The 16,219-nt window shown below is 46.7% G+C and overlaps 1 protein-coding gene across 9 annotated transcripts in view; it reads left to right on the top strand.

Annotated features, from left to right (window-relative positions):
* Nucleotides 1–10,627, top strand: part of FAM120B (family with sequence similarity 120 member B) — an 80,148-nt gene extending 69,521 nt beyond the window's left edge. For 4 of the 9 annotated variants that reach the window (XM_070461413.1, XM_020889867.2, XM_070461414.1 and 1 more), the window contains 3 exons: nt 141–233; nt 5,744–5,795; nt 5,961–10,627. In XM_070461413.1, coding sequence (XP_070317514.1) covers nt 141–233; nt 5,744–5,784 — 134 coding nt within the window. In that variant the 3' untranslated portion in view covers nt 5,785–5,795; nt 5,961–10,627. Of the gene's footprint in view, nt 1–140; nt 234–5,743; nt 5,796–5,960 lie in introns of those variants that run through there. The other 5 variants (XM_020889868.2, XM_020889871.2, XM_020889870.2 and 2 more) reach the window with 5 other exon arrangements.
* Nucleotides 10,628–16,219: the final 5,592 nt, after the last annotated feature.

The following is a 16,219-nucleotide window of genomic DNA, read 5'->3' as shown; positions in this document are numbered from 1 at the left end:
TCATGGGCTTTCCCTCTGATGGAAGGGATGCCGGGAGTTTGAAAGCTACCAGCCAGGGCCACCTTGCTCACTCCTAAGAACAGCTGCCACCTGGGATCAGGCGCGTGTAGCTGCTGACATGCCGTCACGTGTCCCCACAGGACGGTGGGGCCGACCGGGATCCAGCTCCCACGGGACAAGCTCCGGGTGCAGCCGGGCTGGCCACAGACAGCACTGGAGGGACCAGGGGCCAGGTAAGAGGCCCACAGTGTTCTGGGCCTGCCTCGTGGCTACTTGGGAGTAGGTTTTATGTTTGCAAGCAAGTGAGCAGGAAAATACACAGGTCTGGGAGCCCCACCTGCTCAAGTGTAGAGGCAGTCGCCGTGCTGGGCGCTAACCTGCCACCTGATTCATCTTCTGTCAATTCATTCAGCTGCCCAAGACCCAGTTTCGTAATTTACTGAGAAGACGGCTCCTGTGAAGGTTACGTACACATGTGCCTGCGTGCGTGCTAAGTCATTGCAGTCGTGTCTGACTCTTTGTGACCCCATGGACTGTAGCCTGCCAGGCTCCTCTGTCCATGGGACTCTCCAGCAGGAATACTGGAGAGGACTGCCGTGTCCTCCTCCCGGGGATCTTCCTGGCTCAGGGATGGAACGCGAGTCTCCTACATTGGCAGATATGTTCTCTACCACTAGCACTACCTGGGAAACCCCTATGTACACGTACATCCTTCTAATGAAATAACACAGAAAGTAGCATTCTGCCAGTATCATCATTTCCTTACGTCCTGTGAGGAACCCAGGAGCCTCAGAATGTGACCTGGGAAGCATGGTGAGTCTTTTCCTACACGTGTGATACCGACGCCTGGTTTAAAACATGAGGATGAATTTTGTATATAATTTATACTTTAAATACACCAAAAACCTCATACCAGTATTTAAATTCAGATTCTCTGCAGTTTTGAGAGCCAAACTGCACAGACTTTTGAATTACCTAAGATTTCTAATTTTACCTTTCCAAATGCAAACACCTGTAATTTTCCTGTTACTTTTGCAACCTGTGAGATGCATGCCCTGCACCGGCTTCTCATTGCTGTGCGTGACTGCTGCCGGTCATCACGGCGGCGTGACCCAGGACTCCCGGTGTGACCTTGGTCCCGCGGGTGGCCTGTGAGGCTGTGTTCCTCTGCTGGTTCTTGAAGGATCTGCACACTTAGCAGATATTTGGGGTCCACAGTAGGGTTCCATGAGGCCCCACCCCTGGAGGAGAGAGAAGCCCCCGCAGTTAGTCACAGTTGCTGCAGCTGTCCTTTGACCCCACTTCCCCTGCAGCGTCTGCTCCCCAGTCACGCCTCCCAGTGCCCCCTGAGGCCTCTGGGCGGGCTGGCTGAGCAGTCGGTGGCGCCCACACCTGAGGAGCCACCGTCCAGGGCAAGTGTGGATTCCCTCCCCCGGTGCCAGCCAAGTAGTCTGAACAGTTACGTAGTGCAGTGTCACCAAGAGTCGGGAAATACCAGCTTTTCCATGGTTCCAAGTGTGTCTGAGGGGATTTCCAGTTGAGAAAGGGCTGAGGTTAACTGGACTAAGCCACAGACAGGGCCCCCACATGTCGGCAGGTCTGTGTCCACCCTGGAATCAGAGGGGCCCCAGTGCTGTGGACTCACAGTTGAGGGCAAGTCCCTCAGACATGGGGGTGGGGGTGGAAGGGGGTCATTGTCTGTCTGTCAGACCCGCACGTGTGTAGGGACACGGCCCCCAGTTGGGCAGTGGTGCGTGGAGAATCTCAGCTGGTAACTCTTTAAGACTGACGGCCCTCCTCAGGGAAGCCAGGACAAGGTGGTTTTCGTTTTGGTTTTGAATTTTATTTATCTAGTTTTGGCTCCATTAGGTCACCATTGCTGAGAGAGGGCTTTCTCTAGTTGCGGCGAGCTGCGTGGCTTCTCTTGATGTGGAGCGCGGGCTCCAGGGCACAGGCTCGGGTCGCGGCTCATGGGGTCTTCCCAGACTAGGGGTCGAACTCGCGTCCCTGGATAGGCGGGCAGATTCTTAACCGCTGAACCAGCAGGGAAGTCCAGGGAAGGTGTTTCTGAGAGAAAGAGGGACCTGGAGAAGTGTAGGCCCGGAAGGAGAAAGGCGGGGCTCACCCCGGCCTCCGGCACCTTACGAGGCTCTGAGGAGACAGGCTCTGAGGAGACGGGTGGGGGCGGGGCCACGGCTGCTGTGGGGTCCAGGCAGACGTGGGAGAGGCGGTGGTCAGTCACGCCTAGAGCCTGCGGTGCAGCGTGTGGAGACGCAGTTGTCTTCCGCTGCCTGGCCTGATGTGGCCGGCTCGGCCCTTCTCCAGAGCCTGCACCCCCGTGTCCCAGGCAGAGGGAGGGCCGCCCAGAGCGCCTGCCTGGCCGTCTCCCCGTGGTGGCCGGGAGTGGGTGAGAACAGCCACTTTCCTCGCTTCTTGGCTCCGGCTTCCAGAAAGCCCCATGGGGAGGCTGCAGGCCAAGACGGGCACAGATGGGCAAGGCTGTGACCACGGGGGGCATGCACCCCCGTGACCCGCAGTGCCTGTGGGCACGTGTGGCTGACCCCAGCAGCCCACTGTCGGGCCTCCCCTCAGCCCGCTCCTGCGCCGCCCTGGGTCTCCTCATGGGCGTCAGCCTGGTGCCCTGGGGTCCTTCTGCTCCGAGCCCCAAGGTCTCCGCTGCTGCTCTTCTGCAGCTGGACGGTGGGCCTGCAGGGTGAGTGTGGGGGGCAGGCCGTGTCCTGGGGACACACTGTCAGGAGCAGGCCTTGTGCTGCCTGCGCCGGTGGACTTGGACCCGGTGGGCCTTGAATTTGAAGCCTGTAGAACAGTACATGCTACAAGCTTTCTTTTCTTACTTCACTCGAGTCCAGACAAGTAGATGCTGCCTCCGATCCCGCAAAGGCAGCCCCCCCCACTCTCCCTGACCTCTCGCTTGGAGGGAAGAGACTGATATCCTGGGCCCACAGGTCACCATCGTCCCTTTTTGATGTTGCTCTTCTCCTGCATTGATTCTAGAGTTTCTCTTAATATTCTTACATTGACCTGTCCTATTAGAGTTTTTCCTGTTAAAAAGCAAAGTCAATTATACCTCAGTTAAAGCTGTTTTTTAATCATAAAGTAAAGCAAGGAAACAGAGCACACTGACTGCGGGCTTGGCCTGTGTGGTTTCTGCCGTCACTGAGCACGTGACCAGAAGCCGTCGCTTCAACACCAAGCCCTCCCCAGGCCCTTGTCCTCAGCCTGGCCAGAGTTTCCTCTGGTCGCTGGCCAAGGAAGAAGAGGCGTGAATATTGGCTTCCGCCTTACTTCCCTGTGATAGCAGAGCTGTCAGGGGCATGTTAACATCGAAGGAGGAACTGTTTTCCTTGGATCTACAGTGAACAGTCTCTTCAGATTCTGTTGGCAGATGGTGGTGTCTCGGAAATCTCTCCTCAGGCAAATTAGAAAACAGACTTTCTTAGGGTGGAAGAGCAGACCCTCACGTCAGCCCTGGCTCCCTGGGCAGGGGTCTTCTCTTGAGAGCCCTCATAACTAGATGGTGGGGGTCTTCTCTCAGAGCCCTTGTAACTAGACAGCAGGGGTCTTATCTTGGAGCCCTCGTAACTAGATGGCCGGCCCCTTGGGGAGCGGCTGGCCATGCGGAGCCCCAGGGGCTGCCAATGTACCGTGTCCTGCGTGTATGGCCGAGGCCCGTGGAGGCTGAGGTCAGGTGAGTGCTGTCAGTGATGCAAGTCAGAGTGAGCAGGTCGCGCTGAGGGCCTGGTGTCCCCCTGGGCCTGGACCAGAGGACAGGCAGGCAGCTGGTGCCTGGTGATCTCCCTGTCGGTCTGGCAGGGTCTGAGGTTCTGGGAAGGGGTAGGTCTGGGAGGCAAGGGAAGGAGGTGTCACCTGCAGGAGCACAAGGCCAGGGCCGCCACCACTTCGGGCTGACGAGAGGGTTCGAGGACGTATGCCAGCAAGGCCTGTGTGTCTGGTGAGTCGTCCAGCCCGCTCATGGGCATCAAGCACATTGGCAGAGCAGAGGTCCTGGGGGGAATGTGCTGTCTCCCCGGTCCTTCCACGCCGCTGGTGACCTGAGCTCTGGGCCCCGTGGGTCTCGGTGCCAAACCTCCTGAGGGACCATCAGCTCGACGAGCGAGGCTGGACGCCGGGTGCCGGTGGCTCCTGAGCTGGTCGCCACCCTGGGGTGCTTTCCCTGCAGGCTCAGGGCATACAGTTGCTAGGTGGTCTCTGAGGAAACCCCTGCTCTGTGGGGGCTGCAGGAGCCCCTCCAAAGTCCAGGGGTGCTGGTGCCAGAGGGTTTGGAGCTGAAACAGTTCTCTGGGGGCCTCAGACTGGAGGCAGAGTGAGGTGGTGAGTGCTACGTTGGTGTCGGACTTGGGAATTCAGGAGTTGGGATGGGCGAGAAACTGGAAGGTCTGACAGGACGCATAAAAGCGAGCAGACTGTGTGTCCTTGCATGTTGCCTGATACGGAAGGTGCTCAAAAAATGTTTGCAGTGCACGTATGTTTCCACACAGAATATATTTTATATATGCACACATGTGTACATTAAGTCTTTTATTAGAACAGGAACATGTTTTTTCAGGTCAGGTAATCCATTTTTTATCTCCTTTCTGTGGTTGAATTATGTCATCTTTACTTAGCCAGCACATTTTTTGCTGTGTTTTATCTACTTTTGAGCCCCTATTATAGTATTTTTCGGAGATACTCAAGCAGTCCAAGCAGAATGTTGTCACTATTTTCAGGACAGAGTTAACAAGCAGGTTTCCCATGGCCGCCCCCAGGCCCCCTGACCTGATGAGAGGTGAGCCGCTCCATTTGGGCTGGGAGCCTTTCTGGGCTGGGAGCCAATGAGACAGGGGTGGGGACCTGGGACCAGCAGAGGTGTGAACCTCTATTCACCAAGGGGTGAACATCAAAGCTTTCGAAACTTTTAAAATGCTAGCCGGCAGCTAAAGTGAGAATGTTTAACCTCTACGTGCTGTTGGTGAGAAATGATGTGTTAAATTCCACAGTTAGTAGCTACAAATTTGCCTGTGATTTCTTCAGATTTTCACTTCTTGGTGATTCCTAGGAGGCCTGGGCTGTTGTAAAGCTGCCTCTGATCATCTGTGATAACAAAGATGCTGCCTGGAAACCTCAGTCTGGCCACTGCTGTGACCCTCTCTTGTCACCCTCCTGGGGGGTGCAGGTGACAAGGCTGCCCGTCCCTTTTGCTGGAGAAGTGTTACATTTTAAATGTGAAAAGCCATCACCTGTTTTACTTGTAGAATGGTTCTTTTCTGACCCTAGCGATGCCAGAAAGTGGGCAGCAGCCCCAAGGGCGGGGATAGGGAAGCCTTGGGCTCTGCTGCAGAGGGAGCCACCCTCGCGCTTTCCTGCTCTTGGCAGAACATCCCAGGCGCCATCTGCACAGGAAGGGCCATTTGCAAACATCCCTGGCAGCAGTGGCCATGTAGACGCCGTGCAGGCGGTGGCCCTGGAGTTGAGGGGAGCAGTTCTGACAGTGCTTCCTTCTACCAACAGGACTGCCTCTTAATTAATTGCTTCCTACTTTAGTGCATAATTATGGAACAAAATTTTAATGACAGGTGGCCACAGCTAAAAAGAGAATAAAGTTCTGGCCCAAATACAACTCAGATGTTGTTTTTGTACGTACTTAGAAATGTGTCTTTTTTTTCTGTTTTATTTTTAGAGAAATTTAATTCTTATTTTTTGTTTTGTTATCTGTTTGGTGCAGGAAGTAGACAGTATGAGCCTGACCAGTGGAGAAGATATTAGTCATCATCTGGGTAAGTCCACCACTTAACATCTTCAGTATTAATCAGTTCTATAAAGATTGAAGTAAAACTTCTGTCTTTATAACATAAATCTTTCATATCAAGTACCAAAGTTTTAAAGGAATTCAGATGTTAAAACCTCCCAACTTGGTTTCAAGGCAAGTTTGCTTCTTCCAGAAGCAGTGTGCACAGAAGCAGAAGCCGCAGGGCCTGGCTGTCAAACCAGAGTGGAGCCTCTGGACCCTCTGGACCGTCCTTCAGAGCTACGCCATCTGAGGAGAGGCTCTCTGGGGGTTCCTGACCCAGACTCACATCAAGAGGGAAAGCGTCTGTTTCAGCCTTCTTCCTCATTTGACTTTAAAACCCCTTTGTTGGCTTACTTGTAGATGTCATCCTGACTCCACATCCCCAAACAGCCATGGTTATACATCTTCACGCCGGTCTGCATCTGTTGATTCTTTTAATGAACTGGAATCTTATTATGTCCCACTTTGGACATTTCCCAGATGATCTTTATCTTTCAAGACATGATGTCTAATAAGCTATATCATTTTCCAGGAATTATTTACTAATTATAAATTATAACCAGAAGTAAAGTTTCCAACTATGTCTTCACAGAGAAAGATGTACCAGCTTCCTTCTCACCCTCTTGGTGGGAGAGGTGGCTGCATGGTCTTGACATTGCATGTGACGCATGGGTCACCCTTTCATTTAGAATTTGCTCCAGCCCAGAGCCTGTGCCTGTGAAGACACACCTGGATTCAGCACACGTTAGGCATCAGACAGGAAGCCTGCAAACTGTAGAGAGAGGCAGTGGTTGAGTGTCAGGAAGCCTAATTTATGATGCCGCTAACAAGTGGGACATCTGTTGCTCTTTATCAGTGAGCCCTGAAGGGCTCTTGTTGTTAAAAAATATTCTAAATGAATCCAAGTTCAGAGACATTCTTTTCATGAAAGAATTTTCACATAATCTAAGAATTGAAATTTTAAGCCCCAGATTGTCCTGATCTCAGCCCCTGGGTATTCTGATAATTGAAAATAATCTAGATTAGGGATTAGGTTAGCAGCTGTCTCCTTTTGGCCTGGAGCTGCTGTGACTGCCAATCCACCTTCCAGGCTGCACCCACACCCAGGAGAGCCTCTTGAGTCGTGCTTGCTGGCACTCACAAGACATGTCCTTCAGCTGATGTCATTAAAACAAAATAAACCCTAAACGAATTGCAGTGCAGTTTGTATCTTTGCACTTGATGCTTTAGCCTGACTGACAGCTCTGTGTGCAGGCTCCTTACTTTATTTTAGAATCCCGTTTGGTAATATGTACCAAAAAGAAATATAGTCTCCCATTCACTTCCTACAGGTCCTTCTTCAGGACATCCGCATGTCTAGTCACTTTTCATGCAGTCATGTAGGACCTATAGCCTTATTTCCCAGTTTTGGAAATAGGTTTTTTTTATATGTAGATTTCCTGTCTAAATTTTTAACATTCTGTTTGTTTTGTTTTTGCCAATTTGAGACCACTACTGCTTCTAGAAGTTTCATTTCTTTGTTGCTTATTTGCATAACTTTAAAATAAATCTCTCATTCCTTAGACTAGAAGAATAGACTTCCATGAATATCATTTCCCCCCGTCATAAATAAATTCTAACTTGTCAGTAAAATGTTTATGTTTAAAAAAAAATGTTTATGTTCATTTGGCAAGCTTAAATAAAGCCATTGAGTTGATAAAATCTTTACTACATTTGGAAAACCAGTGCAGTGATTTTTTTTTTCTTATTTTGGTGTTATATTATCTCTGCAGTTAAGTCTTCTGATGAAATTTCCACATATCAGTTTTAAAATGAAAATAAAAGTATTATTATTCATAAGGAAATACAATTCACTTTAAAAAAATTATTTGGAAGGCATTTTACCATCCAACATATTGGGATCTTTGTGAAGAAAAAGGATGTTAAATTTTTTCAGATGGTTTTTCTGCATCTATTGCGATAATCATATACTTTTTCATTTTCATTTTGTTAATGTGTTATATCATATTGATTGATTTGGGAATGTTGAACCATCCCTGCATCCCTGGGATAAGTTCCAGGTGCCCAAGGTGTATAGTCTTTTTAACGTACTGTTGAATTCAGTTTGCTAATATTAGGTTGATGGAAAAAATAACTGTGGTTTTGGACCATGAATTTTAAATCATTATAATTAGGCTCAAACACATCTTTATTAATTAAAATAGGAGCCATTACAATCAATACTTTTCTACCAGTGAGAAATAAGCTTATTTCTGTAGTATAAAAATCCATGCTTTGGGATTTGACACTCTTGGAATGCATTTTCTGCCTCCTACTGGCTGTGGAAGTGTTTCGCCTGCAAAACATTGTTGAGATGCTTGAAGAAGTGGTAGGTGGTTGGTTGATATTCACCTGCTGTGAACATGGCGGGTAAGGCAAAACTTCATAACCCAGTTCTTTCAACTTTTGAAGTGTTGATTGTGCAACATGCAGTCGGGCATTGTTGTGGAGAAGAATTGGGCCCTTTGTGTTGACTGGTGTGTGCTGCAGGCATTGCAGTGTTTGGTGCATCTCTTCGATTTGCTGAGCATACTTCTCAGACGTAATAGTTTCAGCAGGATTCAGAAAACTGTAGTGGACCAGACCAGCAGCAGATCACTATGGTAAATGCTGACCACAGTTACCATGACCTTTTTTTGGTGCAAGTTTGGCTTTGGGAAACACATCATTAGTTGTGGTATAAAATCTACTTTTTGTCACACGTCACAATCCAACCAAGAAATGGTTCACTGTTGTGCAGAATAAGAGAAGATGACACTTCAAAATGACGATTTTTAAATTTTCAGTCAGCTCGTGAGGCACCCATTTATCGTGTTTTTCACCATCCCGATTTGCTTAATGCCAAATGACTGTAGAATGGTCGATGTTGAGTTCTTCAGCAACTGCTTGTGTAGTTGTAAGAAGGTCAGCTTCAGTGGTGGATCTCAGTTGGTCATGGTCAACTCCCAATGGTGGGCCCCTGCGCTCCTCATCTTCAGGGCTCTCGTCTCCTTTGCAGACTTCTTGCATCACTGCTGCACTGTCCATTCCTTATCAGTTCCTGGGCCAAATGTGTTGCTGTGGCGAGTTCTCTGCCCTGCTTTGTGAGCCATTTTGAACAAAAAATTGCTCAAATTTGCTTTTTTCCAGCATCATTTCTATAGTCTAAAATAAGTATAAAATACTTTACAGTATTGTAGTGGTTTTTGCCATAAACAGCAAGTAATAAGTCATTAGCAAAAAATATGAAGTGAGAAATGCACATTAAAATGATGTATAACATAACCACATTTATTTAAGAACGTATTCCAATATCAAATGGCAAAGTTCAACAATGCAAAACCACGATTACTTTAGCACCAACATAATAACTTTGCTGAGGACTTCCCAGGTGGCACAGTGGTAAAGAATCCACCTGCCAATACTTCCCCTGGTCGGGAAGATCCCCTGGAGTAAGAAATGGCAACCCATGCCAGTATTCTTGCCTGGAGAATTCCATAGACAGAAGAACCTGGCAGGCTACAATCCATAGGGTCACAAAGAGTTGGACACGTTTGTGCAACTGAGCACACACATGTTTTGTTGAGAATTTTTGCATCAGTAGTCATCAGGGATATTGGCCTGTGATTTTCTTTTCTTGTGGTGTCCTTGGCTGTTTTCAGTATCAGGGTGATGCTGTCCTTGTAAAATGAGATTGGAAGTGTTCCTTTCCCTTCAGTTTTTTTAAAGAGTCTGAGAAGGATTAGCATTAGTTTTTTTTTTAATGTTTAGTATAATTCACCAGTGAAGCCATCTGGTCCTGAGCTTTTGGTGGAATGTTTTTAGTTATTGATTCATTGGTCTGTTCTGATTGTCTGTCTCATTGTAATTCATTCTTGATAAGTTGGGGCTTCCCAGGTGGTGCTAGCGTTAAAGAACTGGCCTGCCAATGCAGGAGACATAAGAGATGTGGGTTCGATCCCTGGGTCTGGAAGATCCCCTGGAGAAGCGCATGGCAACCCACTCGGGCACTCTTGCCTGGAGAATCCCGTGGACAGAGGCGCCTGGCGGGCTGTGGCCCACAGGGTTGCACAGAGTCAGACACGACGGAAACAGTGCACACGCATACTCTGCTGTCTTTGGACTTAGTATGTTCTTTTCCTCGTTCCTTCAAGTGTAACATGACATGGTTTGAGATCTTTCTTTTTTAGTATAGGGATTTATTGCTATAAACTTCAGTCTTAGAACTGCTTTTATTGCATTTTTTTTATAAGTTGTATTTCCATTTTTGCTTGCCTGAAGATACATTTTGATTTTCTTTTTGATTTCTTCCTTGACTGATTGCTTGGTCAAGAATGTGTTAATTTCCACAGATTTGTGAATTTTCCAGTTTTCCTCCTCTTACTGATTTCTAGTTTCATACTGTTGTTTTCCTTGGGCAAATTCCAGGAGATGGTGAGGGATGAGGAAGCCTGGTGTGCTGCAGTCCATGGAATTATAAAGAGTCGGACATGACTTAGTGACTGAGCTACAGCAACCATTGTTATCAGAAAATACACTTGATGTAACATTAGCCTTAGATTTTTAAGATTTGTTTTGTGGACTAACATATCTGTCCTAGTGAATATTATATTGTTTTTACCTAAGAAGACTGTATATTCTGCTATTGGATGAAAATGTTCTACATATGTCTGTTAAGCCCACTTGATATAAAACAGTTCAAATTCAGTGTTTATTGGTTTTCTTTCTGGATGATTCTACTACCCATTGTTAAAAGCAATTATTATTGTCAATACTAATATTATGCTATTATTACATTGCTATCTGTCTCTCTCTTTAGTTTTGTTAATATTTTCCTTATATATTTACATTTATACATTTATATTTATATATGTCCATTTTAACATCCTTTCATGATAAAAACTTTCAACAAATTAAGTATAAAAGGAGTGTACCTCAACATAATAAAGGCCATATATGACAAACCCACAGCTAGCATCATACATAATGGTGACTGGTTGAAGGCTTTTCCTCTAAGACCAGGAACGTGACAAGGATGCCCACTGTCACTATTTCTATGCAACATAGTACTAGAAGTTCTAGCCAGAGTAGTTAGGCAAGAAAAAGAAATAAAAGACATCTACATTGGAAAGGAGGAAGTAAAACCTGTTTGCATATGTCATGATGTCATATAGAGAAAACCTTAAAGACTCCACCAAAGAAACTGGAGCCCATTATACAGAGTGAAGTAAGCCAGAGAGATAAAGACCAATACAGTATACTAACGCATATATATGGAATTTTAAAAGATGGTAACAATAACCCTATATGCAAAACAGAAAAAGAAACACAGATGTATAGAATAGACTTTGGGACTCTGTGGGAGAAGGCAAGGGTGGGATGTTCTGAGAGAACAGCATTGAAACAAGTATACTATCAAGGGTGAAACAGATCACCTGCCCAGGTTGGATGCATGAGACAAGTGTTCAGGGCTGGAGCACTGGGAAGACCCAGAGGGATCGGATGGGGAGGGAGGCGGGAGGGGGGATCGGGATGGGGAACACATGTAAATCCATGGCTGATTCATGTCAATGTATGGCAGAAACCACTACAATATTGTAAAGTAACTAGCCTCCAGCTAATAGAAATAAATGAACCCCCCCCCCCCAGAAATAAAATAAAAAGAAGTGTTAGAACTAGTAAATGATTGTAGGATATAAAATCAGCATACAAAAAAAACAGTTGCATTTCTGTACACTGACAATAGAATGGGACCGTAAAGAACGTCGAGTGCCAAGTAATTGATGCTTTCAAATTGTGGTGCTGGAGAAGACTCTAGAGAGTCTTTTGGGCTACATGGAGATCAAACCAGTCAATCCTAAAGGAAATCACCCCTGAATATTCATTGGAAGGACTGATGCTGAAACTGAAGCTCCAATACTTTGGCCACCTGTTGTGAAGAGCCGACTCGTTGGAAAAGACCCATGATGATGGGAAAGATTGAAGACAAAAGGAGAAGGGGGCAGCAGAGAATGAAATGGTTGGATAGCATCACTGACTCAGTGGGCATGAATTTGAGCAAACTCGGGGAGATAGTGGAGGAGGAGAGAGGAACCTGGTGTGCTGCAGTCCACGGGCTTGCAAAAAGTCAGACACAACCTATCAACTGAACAACAACAGCAGAGTATCAAGAAAAGAAGTTAAGAAAATGATTCTATTTATAATAGCATCAAAAAGAATGAAGTACTTAGAAGTAAGTTTAACCAAGAGGTAGCAGATCTGTTTACTGAAAATTATGAAACAGTGATGAAAGAAATTGAAGAGGACACAAATAAATGGAAAGATAGCCCATGTTCATGGATTATAAGAATTAATATTGTTAAAATGTCCATTCTACCCCCAGAGTGATTTACAGATTCAATGCAGTCTCTACCAAAATTCCAATGGCATTTTACAGAAATAGAACAAGCAATCCTAAAATTTGCATGGAACCACAAAATACCCCAAACAGTCAAAGCAATATTGAGAAATGAGAATAAAGCTTGGAGGGTCACATTTCCTGATTTCAAACTATATTACAGAGCTAAAGTAACCAAAACTACAGTTTTGGTATAAAAGCTGACATATAGATCAGTAGAACAAAATAAAAAGCCCCCAAATAAACCCTCATACATGATCAACTAATCTCCACAAGGTCTCCAAGAAGTCTCATCAATAAATGATGTTGGGAAAACTGGATAGTCACATAACAAAACAATGAAATTAAACCCTTACACCATACACAATAATCAATTAAAAAATGGATTAAAGACTTAAATAGCCTAAAATTTAGATTCTTAGAAGAAAATGTAGGTAATAACTTTGACATTCATCTTGACATTTTTTTTCTTTTGAAATGACACCAAAAGCACAGGCAGCAGAAGTAAAAATAAACAAGTGGAAGCACATCAAGCAAAAGCAGAAGGAATAATGAAGAAAATGAAACCCAACCTACAGAATGGTTTAGAGTATTTGCAAACCATACCTAGTAAGGAGGTAATATCCAAAATATATAAGGAACTCTTATAACTCATTAGCAAGAAAGCAAATAATTGAAAAAATGGACAAAGGAATTGAATAGACATTTATCAAAAGAAGACATACAAATGGACAACAGGTATATGAAAAGATGTTCAGTATTATTAATCAGGAAAATGCAGATCAAATCCACAAGGAGATACGACCTTACAACTGTGAGAATGGCTGTCATCAGAAAGACAAGACAACAGATGTCAGTGAAGATGTAGAGAGAAGGGAATCTTGTACACTGTTGTGAATGTAAAATGTACAGCTACTATAGAAAACAGTATAGAGGTTTCCTAAAAAAATTAAAAATAGAACTACCATATGACCCAGCAGTCACAATTCTGGTGTACATATCCAAAGGAAACTAAATCAGTATTGCAAAGAGACATCTCCATTCCAACGTTCATTTCCACACTATTCACAAGAACTAAGTAATGGAAACAACCTAAGTGTCCTTTATTCATTCATTTTATGAATGAATGAATAAATTATGGTGTGATATGTGAAAGGAATATTATCCAGCTTTTTTTAAAAAAGGAAATTCTGTTATTTGTGGCAGTGTCGATAAACTTTTAGGTCATATGCTAAGTGAAATAAGCCAAACACAAAAAGACAAATACTGCATGATACCACTTACATGTAGAATCTAAAAAAGTTGAACTTGTGAAGAGAATAGAAGGGTGGTTGCCAGGATTTGGAGGGTTGGGGAAATGGGAAGATATATGTCAAAATGAATAACTTTCTGTTACGAGATGAATGAGTTCCTGGGATGTGACGGGTAGCACGGCAACCGTGTTGATGATAATATAATATATACTTGAAATTTGCTAATAGAGTGTTCTCACTCCCCCTACACACACACAAATGATAACTATGTGAAGTGATGGTTCAGCACACACACAGACATGTGCAGCACACAGACACATGCGCAGCACACAGGTAGACACAGAGCACACACAGACACGTGCACAGCACACAGGCAGACACATGCAGCACAGACACATGCACAGCACACAGGCAGACACATAGAGCACACAGACACGTGCACAACACACAGGCAGACACATAGAGCACACAGGCAGACACATAGAGCACACACAGACACGTGCACAGCACACAGGCAGACACATAGAGCACACACAGACACGTGCACAGCACACAGGCAGACACATAGAGCACACAGGCACGTGCACAACACACAGGCAGACACATAGAGCACACAGGCAGACACATAGAGCACACACAGACACGTGCACAGCACACAGGCAGACACATAGAGCACACACAGACACGTGCACAGCACACAGGCAGACACATAGAGCACACAGGCAGACACATAGAGCACACACAGACACGTGCACAGCACACAGGCAGACATAGAGCACACAGACACGTGCACAGCGCACAGGCAGACATATAGAGCACACAGACACGTGCACAGCACACAGGCAGACATGTGCACAAGTAGGGTTTGTTTGGCCTTCTTCCCAGCATGGCAACTGGATACCAAGGTAAGTGCCCCATGCTAAAGAACCAGGCAGAAGCCACATCACCTTTTATAACCTAGTAAGTCATGCTCTTCTGCCATATTCTGTCCAATAAAGTAGCCAGAAAGTCATCCAGCTTCAGGTGGAGATGAAGTAGACTATCAGTGGGAAAGGAGTGGGCTTTTGGAAGAGCATAGGAGACAGGAGTATTGCTGTGACCATTTGTGGAAACAGTCTCCTGAACGGAGCATTCCCGCCCCCCCCCATAAAAACAATGAACTTGAGCTCTCATGTCATCTACCCCACCACCATGCTTCCTGTTCTTCAGATTCTCCAGATGTGGGCTCCTGGCTCAGTCTTCCCAGTGTGACTCTTGGGATGATTTGAACAGCCTTGACTCGATAGTCCATCCAGCAGCCTAGTTAGTCCCTCGCGCTCCCTTTCTGCGACCTTTGCCAACCCTGCCATACACTCAGTGCTCACCAGCCTCAAGGAATTTGGTCCCGGGCCCCACCAGCCACATGGTCTCCTGGGCCTCTCTGCTTAGCTCCCCATGCTCCCTGATCCCAAGCACAGGTGACAGCTCTGCTTGCTATGTATTCTGTACACACACGCCCTCTTTGAAGGGCAAGTACATTTTTATTGAGGAAATAAAAAGCAAAGTGACTTTTAAAAATGATGAAAGTACTACATTCCGCAATTCATGGGAGGAGAGTGATGTCAGGGAAGATGTGGAGTAGGAGGGTGTGGGCATGCGTCTGTCCACCTGGACACGCAGACACGTGCACAGCACATGCACAGATGTGTAGCACACATGTGCATAGCAGACAGACACATAGCACATGCAGACGTGCAACATACATGCAGACAGCACACGCACAGACACAGGCAGCACACATGGAGATGTGCACAGCACATGCATACGTGCCGCGCGCACACATGCACAGCACACACTGACAGCAGATGCAGACACGTGCACAGCACGTGCACAGACACATGAAGCACAGACGTGCAGCACATATGCAGACATGTAGCACACACGCAGATGTGCACAGTACACACAGACACGTGCAGCACATGTGCAGACACATGGATCGCACCCTCGGGCATGACGCTCCCCGAGGAGGAGCTGCAGCTTACCCTCCTGTCCCTCCTGTCCTGCCCACCCCCTGCACGCCCAGGCCCTCCCACTTAGGGAGCCATCAGGTCCTGGCAGGAAGGGCCGGCAGCCCCAGAAGATGCAGGTGCCAGGGAGACACTTGGCTTGTGTTCCAGGTGGTCTGGTCAACACCTGCCTCTTCTGTCACCGTTGGAGAGAATTGTAAGTCACGTGTTCTTCCATAAGCATAAAAAGGTGATTCCTGTGCCAATTTATTGTTCTAACGTTATTTGAATACTTGCAGACACACATTAGACTCTCTAGGCTCAGCAGCTCTTCCCTCACACAGCTTTCTGTCTAAGACAGCCTATGTGTGGAAGGGAGCTACAAAGCAGACAGTGTCACAACCCCAGCAGCTCCCCGTGGGCCGTGCTCGGAGGAGGGCTTTTATGGAACGGCATGGTGAGCTTCGTGCAGGGGCCACAGGGGCAGCATTGGGGGGTCAGGGCCCTGCAGGGAGCGGAGGCTCAGCCGTGGTGCCAGGATGGGGGCTGGGCTGACCCCGCCCAGCGGCCGTGCTCCCTGCAGCTGGGGTGCTGGGCCATCCTCACTTCGTCCCCTCAGCACCCGGGCTGCGGCCTCGCTGCTTCTTCCTTGAACTGGAGAGCTCGGGGCCCGGGTTTCAGAAGGGCTCCTCCCGGAGCCGTGCGGCGAAATCCTCTGCCGCAGGTGCATGTGGGACCTGAGGGGCAGGGACGCCGT

Source organism: Odocoileus virginianus, chromosome 34, assembly GCF_023699985.2.
Source record: "Odocoileus virginianus isolate 20LAN1187 ecotype Illinois chromosome 34, Ovbor_1.2, whole genome shotgun sequence".
Classification (NCBI taxonomy): domain Eukaryota; kingdom Metazoa; phylum Chordata; class Mammalia; order Artiodactyla; family Cervidae; genus Odocoileus; species Odocoileus virginianus.
Note: the sequence above shows the minus strand (reverse complement) of the source record. Positions and strands in the feature narration are given on the sequence as shown.